General features: G+C 42.5%; 1 protein-coding gene across 10 annotated transcripts in view; it reads left to right on the forward strand.

Annotated features, from left to right (window-relative positions):
* The window catches only part of LOC124134961 (protein piccolo-like), a 108,366-nt gene that overhangs the window by 73,666 nt on the left and 17,519 nt on the right, over positions 1-17,181 (forward strand). For 9 of the 10 annotated variants that reach the window (XM_046500082.2, XM_046500107.2, XM_046500090.2 and 6 more), the window contains 8 exons: positions 1,081-1,174; positions 4,783-4,908; positions 6,450-6,558; positions 10,065-10,165; positions 11,757-12,745; positions 13,667-13,705; positions 14,222-14,352; positions 16,152-16,336. In XM_046500082.2, coding sequence (XP_046356038.1) covers positions 1,081-1,174; positions 4,783-4,908; positions 6,450-6,558; positions 10,065-10,165; positions 11,757-12,745; positions 13,667-13,705; positions 14,222-14,352; positions 16,152-16,336 — 1,774 coding nt within the window. The remainder of the gene's footprint in view (positions 1-1,080; positions 1,175-4,782; positions 4,909-6,449; positions 6,559-10,064; positions 10,166-11,756; positions 12,746-13,666; positions 13,706-14,221; positions 14,353-16,151; positions 16,337-17,181) is intronic. The other variant, XM_046500099.2, reaches the window with a different exon arrangement.

Genomic DNA, 17,181 nt, shown 5'->3' on the forward strand with positions numbered 1-17,181 from the left:
CCGTTCTATTAACTTGTAGATCCCCGTTCTATTAACTTGTAGATCCCTGTTCTATTAACTGGTAGATCCCATTTCTATTAACCTGTAGCTTAAGGATAAAATATGATAAAACACCTGTAAATAAAACCGATCACGATATTCTATCAATACAACTATATGTTACTTTGTACTATGTTGGTCAAGAGATGCAATGGCTCGCTTACCTTCTTCAATTCTAGAGATCGAGGTCATCTTCTAGCAGAGAAGGATATCATTGGTTTAAGTAGAGATATTGAAATCGGCGTTGCATTCCTGGCTTGTGTTGAAACCTGATAATGGACAGAGCACTGTCACTTACTGTCGGTGTCCGGGAACAATAATGTCACTTGAAACACAACAGTGACTGCGACAGTGGCTGCTCGGTAGAAACATCTTAGAAACCTGCATGAAAACCTACAAGACCGAAAACTGTTGTCTTGTTCTCGAGAAGCTGACATTTGAACCTTACTCTAGTACAATTACCAGGTGCCCTTTCAGCATATCTAAATATTGAATTAATAAAAAGAACCAAATTTACGAATAAATGAATGAATTTTGACGAAAGAAAGATAATGCATATTGCGATATATAAATAGCAGAGGAGGATACAGTATTTTATGTAGGACTATCATCACACATGTTTATTATATAGTCGGAATCTTACATATGACTGCTTTAAGCAGAGATTTCTTAAGATTATGGAAAGGGTTTTGTCGCTAACATTATTGGGGCTATCAAATCTTGAATTCTTAAACACAAGCTCATGATGTAGTCAAAATCGTACAAGGGACTGTTATAAAACGGTATTGACGCTTTTTTATGTGTAGCCAAAATTTGGGTTCTTAATTTCGGGTAGTGGAGGATGAAGTTCTTTTATCGAATTATATCTTCAATGTGTGTATGTGGGGTGGGGGTGGGGGTTGGGGAATAGTGGCAATGTCAGGTGGCGGGGTATCTTGTTAAATGCGTCTGTATTTCAATTACACAAAGGTGTTATTGTTTGTTCATGTCACTGTGGTCAATGTGTGTTGACGCACTTATAAACTGTACGTGCATTTGCAGCCACCACCCCCGGAGCCCATCAAGTACAACTTCCCCACCAAGCGTATCCTGGTGACACGTGACCCCAAGGACCGGTGTGTGACAGGTAGGAAAGGTATGCTGCTATGGCTTTTAGTTGGGCTGAGTGTCGTGTCGTATTGTCGTGTCGTATTGTCGTGTCGTGATGTCGTGTCGAACAGTCGTATATAGGCATGATGTGGTGTGGCTGTAGAATGACGGGGCTGTGCCGCTTGCTAGTGGTGCTAGATAGGCTCTTTAATAGCACTCATAGAGCTGTAGTGATGTGCAGATATATGGCGGTTACACGACTATCTGGAGTAGAATAATTAGTTGCTTGGGTGGCCCAGGGGTCTAAGGCGCTGCACAACAATGCGCAGAGTTGCCCCCCCCCCCCCCCCCCCCCCCCCCACACACACACACACACACACACCCCAACCCCCACCCCTCCCTTAACGTCCAGGTTCCGCGGATCATAGGGTTGGAATCCCAGGTTCTCCCGATTAAGATCACGGATCCGTCAGCATTAAAACCTATGTTATCGTTGATAACACTTAAGTGATAAACATAGGAGACATGCGTGACTTTGAGCTTGAGTCTCTTTCCCCCTACGTTAAACTGACACGCCTTGATATAACTAAATACTGTTCAAAACAGCGTTAAAAATCAATACACCCACAGGTGTATGAGGCATCTTGGAGTATCCAATGTACAATATATACTGAGCAGCAAAAGAGACTATCCCTCTAAGTTCATTTTATCATGTTCGATCTAAAAATATTTTAAGTTAGCGAAAGATTATATTCGAAAGAAGAACTGTACTGGCGCTTAGCTAACACTAAAAGAATACTTCTACGTGGTTTTAATTTTTTTTATAGTTTTCAAAAACTTTTAAAAATTAATAAAAAATATCACATTATCCACATCTGTTGATGAGTGACTTGGACATCTTATCTTATTTATAAAGATTACTTTAACTGTTGCAGGGATGAGTGATGGTTAAATAGACACAATCTTATTTAACAACAGTTATTTTAATTTTCAATCACATAAAAAACAAACTCGGTATACTTTCTTTTCCATTCATTTTTTCTCCATTCCATTATAATAAACGCCGAGAGCCCATTCGCGACAACGCAGAAGTGGCGTAGCCATGTCAATCTCTGATCACTAAAATAGCGTGTAATAACTCTCATTAGCTTGATACCACCAACCGATCAATATCACTCAACATGACTTCGGCCTTATTTACATTAAAAGGCACGGCCTCGAACGAGAGAGACCTAGAAATGTACTGTTCAACTTTTGATAAGGGTAATCAGATATATCAGTCTATTTAGATATACACTTGACATATTATGAGTTTTGCGTATCATGGCAAGATATTAATATCCTTATCAAAAGTGGAGTAGTATATTTATATATCAGAAGACTGATAATAAATTAGTTATTTCCTGGAATCTGTCCCTGGGTATACAGATGGGGAGAAAGTCAATATGCTACCAGGCTTTGACACTTCTGTTTGAGACCCGTGAAGATCCGGGGTAGAATAGGTCTTCAGCAACCCATGCTTGCCGTAAAATGCGACTATGCTTGTCGTAAGAGGCGACTAACGGGGTCGGGTGGTCCGGCGCACTGACTTGGTTGAAGCATGTCATCGTGTACCAATTGCGTGGATCGATGTTCGTGATGTCAATCACTGGATTGTCTGGTCCAGACTCGATTATTTACTGATCGCTGTCATATAGCTGGAATATTGCTGAGTGCGGTTTTAAATAACAAACAAAGCAGGAAAACATCTGTTTGAGACGGTATTCAACAAGGCAGGTCGAGAACAATCATAATCCTAACCAGAACAGAAATCAATATATCAATACTGCATGTTGACATTTTTATACTATATATCGCAAATAAATCTCAATAGCATGCCATTAATACGTGATGCATGTGTGGTTATTAAAATGTAATGTTTCTGTATCATATTCAATAAATATGACATAACGTCCCAATATCTCAAGGGGCGGTCGTGACGCTCGTCACGCCGAAGACCCGGGTTCGATTCGCGACATGGGTACAATGTGTGAAGCCCATTTCTGGTGTTCCCCGCCGTGATATTGTTGGAATAAAAAAGCGGCGTTAAACCATACTCACTCCCCAATATCTCACGAATCAATTCATTGCAAATTGTGTTGCAGCAGTCTTGTCACGTGAGATAGGAACAGTGTGGTAGTCTCGTGGTTAAAACGTTTGCTCACAAAGAATACCTGGAATTCATCCCCAAAAGGGTTAAAAATGCTAAGTTCATTTCTGCTGTCTCACGCAATGAAACTGATGAGGGTGAGTGAGTATGGTTTTACGCCGCTTTTAGCAATATTCAAGCAATATCACGGCAGGGGACACCAGAAATTGGCTTCACACATTGTACCCATGTCGGGAATCGAACCCGGGTGTTCGGCGTGACGAGCGAACGCTTTAACCACAAGGCTACCCGACCGCCCCTGAAACTGATGGAATAGTGTTTACAGGAGCATAAAATTTTAGTAATACTCATTAACCTGTGGTTAATATTGATGGAATATTTTTTAAAGTTTATCATTTACTTATTAAAAGAACATTATTACATGTTTGTTTTCATTTCCATTTTAATAAGGTTTATTATTCGTGTGATGTTACATTAGTCAGGTTGTGCATTATGACCTAGATATGTAGAAATGCACGTCTCTAGAAACAAATTCACAGTCCTATCTCTGTAATAAATGGTTCACGCCAGCAAAGTGAGTAAGTGAGTCGTTTTCCGCCACCTTTACCAATCATACCAGCAATATCCTGGCGGAGGGCGACAGAAACTGGGCTCATGGTGTACATAAGAGAATCGAACCCAGGTCTGAGGCGCCGCGAGCGAACACCGCCCCTTAAAGCCAATAAAAATGGCTGAGAATGATTAAATGACGATTGATAGATACACAAATTGTTGAACATAAAAACATAGCAGTAGATGTTGAAGTGGATGAGTATGGTTTTACGCCGCTTTTAGCAATATACCAGCAATATCATGGCGGGGGACACCAGAAATGGGCTCCACACATTGTACCCATGTCGGGAATCGAACCCGGGTGTTGGGCGCGACGAGCGAACGCTTTAACCACTAGGCTACCCGACCGCCCCTAGTAGATGTTGAAAAATGTGACATGAAATAATTATTTTTGTATATTAACGTGACAGTGTTAATATTATGTGTAAGTATAATGTCTGTATGTTACCTGATAGTGTTTGCCACTGCGTATATCCAAGACGTACATTATCTATGGAGCGAAGTAATGATCTCTACATCTCCACACCTCCAAATATAGAATAGGAAAACGCTTGTATTTCTTTGCCGAGCCGCTAGTCAATTTCTGCTGACGGACCATTTTCTTATTCATCTGAAGTTTCTTCTTCTGATAGAGCGCGTAGCGAATTATGAAGGAAATTGTTTAACTGAGGCATGAAATCACTACTCGCAACTGAAAACCACAATCTCTCTTTGATAATACAACATTTACCGCCTCTCATCAACTAGACGCATAATACTATGTGGTAATGTCCTGTTTCGATAACCCCTACCAATGACAAATTGGCAAACTGGTTTGTCTGCCTGGTAAATATGCCTGGAGCAAAATAGGTTCCGTTCAATATATTATGAAATGGGATATATTTGGTTTCTAGGCAACGGAATTGGAATGAAGATTGTTGGTGGTAAGCAGATACCTGGAACCAATCAGATTGGAGCATTTGTGACATCAATATACCCTGGTGGAATAGCGGAGCAGCTGCACGGAGAGCTCGAGATAGGTAGGTCGGGGCTGATCCAAGCATGTAGGTCAAGGTCACATTTTGAAGTGTTCTTGAGGAGAAGCATAAGCGTTCTTGTGCTGGATAGAATCAGTCATCCAATTCAAAATACCATTTTCTTCTGGATATGAGTGATTTTTAAACGTTTATTTCTGAGTAGTTGATGAATGTCATGCAAAGCCTTTGATTTGAGAACATGTGTGTGTTCCGGGGGAAATGTACGTCCCCAGCATGTATGTATGCCATTCAAAAGAGGCGACTGAATGGATCGGATGGTTAGGCTCCATGACTTGGTTGCTGCATGTCATCGTATCCCAATCGCGAGGATGGGTATCGTGATGTTAATCACTGGATTGTCTGGTCTGGACTCGATTATTTACATACCGCCGGCATATGACTGGAATAGTGACGAGTGTTGCGTTAAACAACAAAAAAACAAAGCTTTGAATTAAGGGACCTGTGAGAATCACAATATATTTTTTTACATAATTGCTTTTTGAATTTCTATGGAGAAATCGTGGAATGGTGGAATGACTTCAGGCATAGATGATGAGATTTTATAACCCGAGGCACAATAACAAACGTACTCAAATTTCAATTATTCATATTTATACATACATCATCTACATATCTTAATGAAACAAACAATCGATGAATATCACTTAAAAATATAGTCACAAAGGTTCAGTAGTCTTGAGACTCTAACAGATATACACCTTGGTGAGGGTTTTTCTTTCTCGAAAGGCCAAATCACAAATGAAACAATTTCCACGTTCCAAACATTAGTCTGTAGCAAACACAGGGAACACGTTCATTGTCAAACATTTAAATTGGTAATATCACCGCTGTGATCATATGCTAACTCTGTGTTCAGTTCTTGTGGGGATTCCAGTTTAGAATAGATCTTCAGCAACCTATGCTTGTCGGGAAGAGGCGACCAACGCGATCCGGTATCCCAATTGCGTAGATCGATGTTCACTATGTAAATGTGGATTGTCTGGTTCAGGTTAGATTATTAACAGACCGCCGTCATATAGCTGGAATACTGCTGAGCGTGGCGTGTACAGCAAACAAACAAAATATCTAATTTTAGTATGTACATGTATATGTATCAAGCATTGAATACACTTAATACACATCGACAGTGACTTAGCTTTACACAGGGCACTCATTAAAAAACTGAGACTAAAAAATCAAAATGACCACCGGGGAAGGGAACATTGTTCCTATTTGACTCCTCCAGCTTCACTTATGACTGAAACATATCAGTTTTAAGCTGCTGGGCAAAAGAATAGACACAATCGTGATTGATGGTGGCAAAAAGGAAACAAACAAGAAATTGTTATTCAATGTTGATGTAATAAGCAGAGTATTTTCCACAGTCTGGGTTGGTTCACAGATACCTGACATGTTCGTAACGTTTGATAACGTTTGTAATTATTGGGTCAAATTTTCAAGTTTTTACTTACTTTTGCCGGCTGTTTACAACGCGAAAATTTGAATAATGATATGTTGATGGCGCTGGTTCTTGTTGTAACCAGGGGACCAGGTGCTGGAGTGGAACGGTATCTCCCTATCGGGTCGGACATATGAAGATGTGCAGCAGATCATCACCCAGCCTAATGGAGAGATCGAGATGGTGGTCAGACCGTAAGTATTAGAAACATACTTGAAGAATAATGCTGGAGCTACGAGTAATATGGACACTGTGTACTATAGCTTAGGTAAGGTGGACACCGTGTGATACAGCTGTAACGTTGACACCGTGTGATAAAGCTGTGAGGAGGACACCGTGTTATACACCTGTAATGTGGACACCGTGTGATAAAGCTGTATGGTGGACACCGTGTAATACACCTATAACGTGGACACCGTGTGATAAAGCTGTAAGGTGGACACCGTGTTATACACCTGTAATGTGGACACCGTGTGATAAAGCTGTAAGGTGGACACCGTGTTATACACCTGTAATGTGGACACCGTGTGATAAAGCTGTAAGGTGGACACCGTGTTATACACCTGTAATGTGGACACCGTGTGATAAAGCTGTAAGGTGGACACCGTGTTATACACCTGTAATGTGGACACCGTGTGATAAAGCTGTAAGGTGGACACCGTGTTATACACCTGTAATGTGGACACCGTGTGATAAAGCTGTAAGGTGGACACCGTGTTATACACCTGTAATGTGGACACCGTGTGATAAAGCTGTAAGGTGGACACCGTGTTATACATCTGTAATGTGGACACCGTGTGATAAAGCTGTAAGGTGGACACCGTGTAATACACCTGTAACGTGGACACCGTGTAATACACCTAAGGGTAAGGTTGACATCGTGTAATACACCTGTAACGTGGACACCGTGTGATAAAGCTGTAAGGTGGACAACGTGTGATACAACTAAGGGTAAGATGGACACCGTGTAGGACACCTAAGGGTAAGATGGACACCATGTAATACATCTAAGGGTAAGGTGGACACTGTGTTATACACCTGTAACGTGGACACCGTGTAATACACCTGTAACGTGGACACCGTGTGATAAAGCTGTAAGGTGGACACCGTGTAATACACCTGTAAGGTGGACACCGTGTGATAAAGCTGTAAGGTGGACACCGTGTGATAAAGCTGTAAGGTGGACACCGTGTAGGACATCTAAGGGTAAGATGGACACCATATAATACACCTAAGGGTAAGGTGGACATCATGTAATACAGCTTAGGTTAAGGTGGACACCATGTAATACAGCTAAATGTAAGATGGACACCATGTAATACAGCTAAGGGTAAGGTGGATACCATGTAATACAGCTAAGGGCAAGATGGACACCATGTAATACAGCTAAATGTAAGATGGACACCATGTGATACAGCTAAGGGCAAGATGGACACCATGTAGAACAGCTAAATGTAAGATTGACACCATGTAAAACACCTAAGGGTAAGATGGACACCATGTAATACAGCTAAGGGTAAGGTTGACACCATGTAATACAGCTAAGGTAAGGTTGACACCATGTAATACAGCTAAGGGTGAGGTGGACACCGTGTAATACAGTTAAGGGTAAGGTGGACACCATTTAATACAGCTAAGGATAAAGTGGATACCATGTAATACAGCTAAGGGCAAGATGGACACCATGTAATACAGCTAAGGTAAGGTGGACACCATGTAATACAGTTAAGGGTAAGGTGGACACCGTGTAATACAGTTAAGGGTAAGGTGGACACCATGTAATACAGCTCAGGATAAGGTGGACACCATGTAATACAGCTAAGGGTAAGGTGGACACTATGTCATACAGTTAAGGGTGAGGTGGACACCGTGTAATACAGCTAAGGGTAAGGTGGACACCATGTAATACAGCTAAGGGTTAGGTGGACACCATGTTATACAGCTAAGGGTAAGGTGGACACCTTGTAATACAGCTAAGGGTGAGGTGGACACCATGTTATACAGCTAAGGGTAAGGTGGACACCGTGTAATACAGCTAAGGTAAGGTGGACACCATGTAATACAGCTAAGGATAAGGTGGACACCATGTAATACAGCTAAGGGCAAGATGGACACCATGTTATACAGCTAAGGGCAAGATGGACACCATGTAATACAGCTAAGGGTAAGGTGGACACCATGTAATACAGCTAAGGGTGAGGTGGACACCATGTTATACAGCTAAGGGTAAGGTGGACACCATGTAATACAGCTAAGGGTGAGTTGGACACCATGTTATCGGGCTAAGGGTAAGGTGGACACCATGTAATACAGCTAAGGGTGAGGTGGACACCATGTAATACAGCTAAGGGTAAGGTGGACACCATGTAATACAGCTAAGGGTGAGGTGGACACCATGTAATACAGCTAAGGGTAAGGTGGACACCATGTAATACAGCTAAGGTAAGGTGGACACCATGTAATACAGCTAAGGATAAGGTGGACACCATGTAATACAGCTAAGGGCAAGATGGACACCATGTAATACAGCTAAGGGCAAGATGGACACCATGTAATACAGCTAAGGGTAAGGTGGACACCATGTAATACAGCTAAGGGTGAGGTGGACACCATGTAATACAGCTAAGGGTAAGGTGGACACCATGTGATACAGCTAAGGGTGAGTTGGACACCATGTTATCGGGCTAAGGGTAAGGTGGACACCATGTAATACAGCTAAGGGTGAGGTGGACACCATGTAATACAGCTAAGGGTAAGGTGGACACCATGTAATACAGCTAAGGTAAGGTGGACACCATGTAATACAGCTAAGGATAAGGTGGACACCATGTAATACAGCTAAGGGCAAGATGGACACCATGTAATACAGCTAAGGGCAAGATGGACACCATGTAATACAGCTAAGGGTAAGGTGGACACCATGTAATACAGCTAAGGGTGAGGTGGACACCATGTAATACAGCTAAGGGTAAGGTGGACACCATGTGATACAGCTAAGGGTGAGTTGGACACCATGTTATCGGGCTAAGGGTAAGGTGGACACCATGTAATACAGCTAAGGGTGAGGTGGACACCATGTCATACAGCTAAGGGTGAGTTGGACACCATGTTATCCAGCTAAGGGTAAGGTGGACACCATGTAATACAGCTAAGGGTAAGGTGGACACCATGTAATACAGCTAAGGGTAAGGTGGACACCATGTAATACAGCTAAGGGAAAGGTGGACACCATGTAATACAGCTAAGGTAAGGTGGACATCATGTAATACAGCTAGGGGTAAGATCGACACCATGTAATACAGCTAAGGGTAAGATGGACACCATGTAATACAGCTAAGGGCAAGATCGACACCATGTAATACAGCTGAGGTTGAGGTGCACACCATGTAATACAGCTGAGGTTGAGGGGCACACCATGTAATACAGCTAAGGGTAAGATGAACACCATGTAATACAGCTAAATGTAAAATGGACACCATGTAATACAGCTAAGGGTGAGGTGGACACCATGTAATACCACTCAGGGTAAGATGAACACCATGTAATACAGCTAAATGTAAAATCGACACCATGTAATACAGCTAAGGGTGAGGTCGACACCATGTAATACCACTCAGGGTAAGGTGAACACCATATGATACAGGTAAATGAATGATGAATACTCTGTGATACAGCTAAGCGTATTCTGTTCACTCTTCAGACTGTCCAAGCACCGAGGCAGGCGGGCAGTTCCGGACCACTGCATGGAGGCCGGAAGTTGTCACTCCTCTTACGACAATCTGGACAGCGAGGAGGAGCAAGGTCCGTACTTCCGTGTTCATCTGATAGCATGAGTGGCTAAACAAATTACTTAGTTTTGACTTCAGTCGGAAATCTGCACAAAATATAAATATAATTTGGTTCAACACTTGTTATGTATGTATATAGATCTATACTCGTTTTAATATATTTAATTATCGCATGGAAGTATGTCATTATTCTGAGGCTGACCTGTATCTACCCCTCATGATACAGCACATGCCGTAACTACATATGAAAACCTGTTGTATTCATATCATTCCATCTTACCCACAATGCATAACTTTACCATCACTATTTCCAAGCGTCTGCATTCCCAGCATCCCTTTGATGTCTATGACGTCTAGCACGTGCATGCTGCATGACCACATCCTCTTGCATGTACTGTCTTTCTATCTCTATGGAGCACTGCCTACACCAGTTCTCTCCCTTACCCTGCATATGACCACCACACTGGAGAGCAAGGGTATTTGTCAGGTCGATAAGCTCCCCATTTAGAGGAAGAGATTGATCCCATCACCCTGTGTTTCTCGTCAAAGTTGCATCTGGATATGTGGACAGGTTGCAACTGAATGTTGAGCTAACCGTCAAAAATTGAATAATTCTTTATGATCTCGCTATTTTAGTGGTCGTGATTGGACGGCCAATCAAATGTCAAATTAGTAAAACCAAGACAATACGTCCAAAACCAAGACACAACGTTCCGTTTGTTAGTGAAATATGATATGAATTACGTTTTTTTCTTAGGCCACAAAAAACGTTTTTTTGTTTCTCATCACTTTTGGGTTTTTTTAAATGGAGAGGTACCCCAAAATTCAGAATTGAACTGAAATGTATAAAACAAAGTAGATATTAAGTTGGGTTTTTTTGGCTTTCAATACAAAAATGATGCATTTTATTCAAAGTATGACAAGAAAAATGACAATATCAAAAAGTGAACTGCATGCAAACAGAATTTACCATAAAGATTTCTCATGTAATGAAGAGTCAGACTGATGTTTTGGGTCTTCTTGAAGAAAGACAAGGAAAACAGACGTAGCCATGTTTTAATATGGTTACATAGTGAGATTATTATGTATTTATATGGTGCTACCGTCTGAAACCCAGAAACCACCCAAAGCTGCACGGTATTGGCACAGCATAGCACGCATTCTTTCATCGTTAATCAAAATTTTATAAGAATTTATTTGGATAATATAGTTCCTTAATCTATAATTTACACCAATAGCTCTGTATAGTAATATCTAAAAACATGACAGGGAACCCGTTTATGGAACTATTGGCTATAACAAGCCATTTTATAGGCCCCTGTAAACACGTTGTTATTAATGCGAAGGGCTCATCTTGGACAATAATATGTCAAACTGGAGCTAAATATTAAACTCAAGGCTTTATTGAAGGCTATGTTTGAAGCACGTGTACATATGACTATTATGCGAATAAAAAAATAAGAAAATAATAATGTAAACCGGAGCTGGATATATAACTAAAATACTTTTATTAACAAACAAACTAAGTACAAACCTAGCTCTTGAGTGTGCTTGTATGCGGGCTTGTGGCTGGCGTAGCTAACTTGTGCTGTCTGTTTTGCCAGATTCCCGATACGCATCACGCCACGGAGTCGACCCCCGACAACTGGCGGCCCAGCTGGAGGAGATTCAGGAGACAGGGGGGTCCCCCGAGAACTCCCCCTCCTCTTCCCACCAGGACTTCCTCACCCCAAGCATGTCTTCGCCTTGTAGCACACCACACTCCGATCCCACATCCACCCTCCCTGACAGCAGACAGCGTTCAGCTGCCAATCATTCTGACATGGCGTCTTCTCATGACAGGATTAAAGTGGTTGACGTAGCGTCTGACAGCTCCCGGCACCATAGCGACAACGGCCGGACAGCTACACCGTCGGACAGGAGGAGGAGAGGTCGGGACTCCGAGTCGTCGTCGACGGAGAGACGCCGAGTTGTTGAAAGTGACCAGAGCCCGGCGTCCTCAGATCGACACAGACTGGACAGGAGGCGAGAACAGAGTTCCAGTTCTCGATCCAGACACAGGTCAGCAAAAGATCCACCGGTTCCTGTTCCTCGGGACAGACACAGGAACAAAGATGGCGTCGACAGGTCCCCATCTTCAGATCGGCTCAAGGTTTCCCGTGGGTCCGACCCTAATCTCAATCGCTCAAACGGACAGCATTTATCAGACGAGAGCAGTCGGTCTTCCACCCCTTCCTCCAGACGCAGATCCAGAGAGAATGAGTCAACCAGAACAAGTAACCTACGGGGGGATTCATCCGAATCGGAACGTAGATCCTCGTCGGAAATGTTGAAGCTTGAACCAATAAGTGCCCCACCTTCCCGTTCCCCCTCCAAACGCCGTCTGGCGAGCAAGGGAGACAACTCAACTTCACCTGACAGACGTCAGTCCAGTCTGCCTGAGACTTCCGCCCCGACCACCTCCTCCGACCGACATAGAAGCAATAGTCACCCAGAGAACCACTCATCCCACTCCCACAAAGGACGCAAACACTCCGGCGGACACCGTGACAAGGAAAAGGAAAAGGAAAAAGAAAAAGAAAAAGAAAAAGGCGTAAGTTTTTAGCTTGAGTTGTTGTTTACGAGCAGAAAATAGTCCAAGGCTTCGCTGCGCAAATCGATGGGAGCGCTACGACTATCGTAAGTCTGTTTTAAAGTGTGGGAGTTACGATCATCTTATCTCAACAATCGCAAATTATTTTTTCCTAGTTTGGTCCATTCTCCAGAAAACAATTCTTAATATGAAATATACCCTTGTTGCATTAAGGATGAAATCATCTCCTGAATAAAGCATGTAATTAAAGAATGAACCAGCTCAACCATACCATAACCCCAAAACATCCTTATGGATGAGTGAGTCTTGGACTTCACAGAACAGTGTCTCTAAAAACGTATTGTCCAAACAAATAACTTGAAAAAAATTATTATTGATAACTGTTAATTTACTCAAAGTAATTGTCTGCCACAAAAATGCATTGTTGCAAGGTGTATTCCTTCATATAAACTATTTTGGCTCATAGTTTTAGCTGAAAAAATAGCTAGTCCGCATACAACACACACACACATCCCCCCCCCCCCCCCCCCCCCCCCCAAGAATATCAAATGGTCGGTTCCTAATAATATCATGTTCGTGATGCAAGCGATCTGACCATGTAATATATATGTTGTGTAATATTTGTTGTTAACAGGCAGTCGTTTATGTTTGCTGGAGGACTGGATGATAAACGTGTAATTGTTAACAGTGGTTGTTTGGGGTTTTACAATTGAATTGTTTAATTGTTAGGGGCGGTCGGGTAGCCTAGTGGTTAAGGCGTTCGCTCGTCGCCGAAGACCCGGGTTCGATTCCCGACATGGGTACAATGTGTGAAGCCCATGTGTGGTGTCCTCCCGCCGTGATATTGCTGGAATATTGCTAAAAGCGGCGTGAAACCATACTCACTCACTCACTGTTTAATTGTTAATTCCACTCTTTCAGGAGTCCTCGCCATCAAACAATGGAGTAGGGGACATTCAGGTAAACGCCAGATATACTTAGTGAGAACTTTGTGTATATATCAATCTGCATGCAATCTATGCTTGTCGTAAGAGGCGACTAATGGGATTGGGTGGTTTGACTTGCTGACTTGGTTGATGCATGTCAGCGTATCCCAATTGCGCGGATCGATGTTCATGGTGTCAATCACTGGATTGTCTGGTCCAGACTCGATTATTTACAGACCGCCTGAACTATTGCTGAGTGCAGCGTTAAACAACAAACAAACATCTGCATTCTGGGATTTGAAAGCATTGAAACAAATATTTCTAATACATTCTGATGAGTAATTAACCTTTTTACTATAGAACATATTTGTCCACGGAGAAATGAGAGTGTTTAATGTATAATACCTTTAAAGCGACCTTTTTTGTAACGTGTCCGAAAAATACATCACAATTTCACATGTACTAAGTGTGAATTTAATTTTCTCATTTAACATGTTTTTAGATTCAAGTTGTTTTGAAGTGTAATTAAGGCGGGTTTTTTCTCTACTAGCTACAAATAAGTCAAGATGACTTCGACAACACGCTCAACGTGCACGTGATCCAGTCCCGCAATCTCAGACCACGTGACATCAACGGCCTATCAGATCCATTCGTCAAAGTCTACCTTCTCCCTGGTCGCGGGTAAGGTCTCCGGTTCAGTTTTCTCATCATGGCCTTGGCTGAAGCTTCAGTTGTGTGGCATTCCCAAAAATCAATAATATTTAGTGCTTGTCCCTTGATGGCAATGTGTAATATTATTCGCTTGGCACATTGGTAGAAGCAATACCAACGCAAATAACATTACTGTCCATTTATTGTCATCAAAATGGGATGAGATATCAACGTCAAGAATCCTCTCTTTAAGGATATATGTTGGAAATTATCGATTCTGAAGCATTCTATGCCCACGTTTATGTACATCACAATTATTTAAGGATATACGTTTTAATCATCATTCATCTTCCTGGTCATATTTGCCACGGGACTCATTACTCAAACGAAATAAGGCTTCCTCAAATACCCACGTATTCTTGTTCGTCATGTGTCCAGTAAAGTATGCTTCCTCCAGGGTGCCATTTAGCTATTTATATTAAAGTTAATGTATTTATCATTCTTATCAATCTCGTGGGTACAAGGACTCTTTTGGGGAAATGTAACTGTTGCAATAGTATCGGAAGGGAAAGCACAACACATATCGCAATAGGGGAGCATCACACGTATCGGTACAAGAGCCACAACATGAGGTGAGGTGAAATTGGGTTTAACGTCGCGTCCAAGATTATTGCACTTATATAGCGACGTGCATGCACGTGTATGTGTGTGTGTGGCTGCTTGTACTAGTCCGGACTGATGCCGATTTATAGTGCTAGCTAACTGAGATACCATGCCGCAGTTTAACTTGAATACCCCACTCAGACACAGTATACTGACTCCGAGCCGACCAGTCCTTGTTTTAGCCCCTTAATGCCGAGCGCCATACAGGGTAACAACAAGTACAATCTTTTAACGTCTTTTTGTATGACGCGGCCCGGGATCGAACCCTGGACCTTCCGCTCTCCGGGCGGACGCTCTACCACAAGACCACGGAGGCGGTCGCCACAACATGACTCAGTTGTGGAAGCATAACACGACTTAGTAGTGGAAGCATAATATATATCAGTAGTGGAAGCATAACGCGCAGCAGTAGTGGAAGCATAACACGTCTTAGTAGACGAAGCATAATATATCTCAGTAGTGGAAGCATAACACGTCTTAGTAGACGAAGCATACTATATCTCAGTAGTGGAAGCATAACGCGCAGCAGTAGTGGAAGCATAATATATCTCAGTAGAGGAAGCATAACACGTCTTAGTAGTGGAAGCATTATATATCTCAGTAGTGGAAGCATAACGCGCAGCAGTAGTGGAAGCATAATATATCTCAGTAGTGGAAGCATAACACGTTTCAGTGGTGGAAGCATAGTGTATCTCGGTAGTGGAAGCATAACGTCTTAGTAGAGGAAGCATAACGCGCAGCAGTAGTGGGAGCATAACACGTCTCATTAGAAGATGCATAACATGTCTCTGGAGAGGCAGCATAAAAGTCTAAGTAGTGGAAGCATAACACGTCTCAGTTGTGGAAGCATAATATATCTCAGTAGAGGAAGCAGAACGCGTCTAAGTAGTTGGAAGCATAATGCGTCTTGGTTGGGGAAGCATAACATGCAAAAGTAAAATGCAAATCTCAGTAAAGAAAGCATTAAGTATGATTGAAGGAAGCATAAGTTTTCTCTCCCGCCGCTGCCACGTTACTTCTTGTCCTGACATCAACGGTGCTGAGACCTAAGGCTTTTTACTACGAAGCGAAACAACTAAAAACGTTGCCCTGCAGTCCGCGGTATAATGGGACAGTCACATGGTACATCGCACTTCGGCAGTTGAAAAACCTGTTTCATGTTCCAGCCAAGAGAACAAGCGTCGTACCCGTCACATCTCGCGGACGTTGAACCCGGAGTGGCACCAGACGTTGATGTTCCAGAACGTGGCCAAGGGGGAGCTGCTGAACAAGGTGCTTGAGATCACGCTGTGGGACTACGACAGGTTCAAGACCAATGACTTCCTTGGGGAACTCATCCTGGAGCTGTCAGGTCAGTGTAGTTTCACGGTGTGGGTAGTATTGTAACAGAATGTCAATGTGTTGTTGGCTGTTTGATGAAGAAAAGAGGCACTGTTCAACAGCCAGATGAGTTCAAATACGTCTGAGGCTTTTCATTTCGTAAGTGTTAGAGAGTGAGTGAATTTCACGGTGTGGGTAGTAATTGTAACAGAATGTCAATGTGTTGTTGGCTGTTTGATGAAGAAAAGAGGCACTGTTCAACAGCGAGATATGAGTTCAAATACGTCTGAGGCTTTTCATTTCGTAAGTGTTAGAGAGTGAGTGAATTTCACGGTGTGGGTAGTAATTGTAACAGAATGTCGATGTGTTGTTGGCTGTTTGATGAAGAAAAGAGGCACTGTTCAACAGCGAGATATGAGTTCAAATACGTCTTAGGCTTTTCATTTCACATGTGTTAGTGAGTGAGTGAATTGAGTTCAACGCCGCTTTGAACATTTTTGTTCAACTTAATATGGCAGGAAAGCCTGAATGGATGCCGATCCCAAACGTCTTCCGCTTTGGTGAAGCCCACCAGCAAGGGTATGCTGCTGACAAACCTAGAAACATACTCGGGTCGAGCCCACAACCATAACTTTCTGGTGTTCCAAAGGGACGCTACACTGCAGAGCGAATTGTATGTTAGACCACGATGTTACCAACGTATAATTAGTGAAGAAGATGGCCATGTCCTCAGCAGCTTGACGAAGTTTGGTTTGTTTGTTGTTTAACGCCGCACTCAGCAATATTCCAGCTATATGACTGCGGTCTGTAAATAATCGAGTCTGAACCAGACAATCCAGTGATGGACATCATGAGCATCGATCTACGCAATTGGGG

Source organism: Haliotis rufescens, unplaced genomic scaffold (genome assembly GCF_023055435.1).
Source record: "Haliotis rufescens isolate VD_foot unplaced genomic scaffold, xgHalRufe1.0.p SCAF_16, whole genome shotgun sequence".
NCBI lineage: Eukaryota > Metazoa > Mollusca > Gastropoda > Lepetellida > Haliotidae > Haliotis > Haliotis rufescens.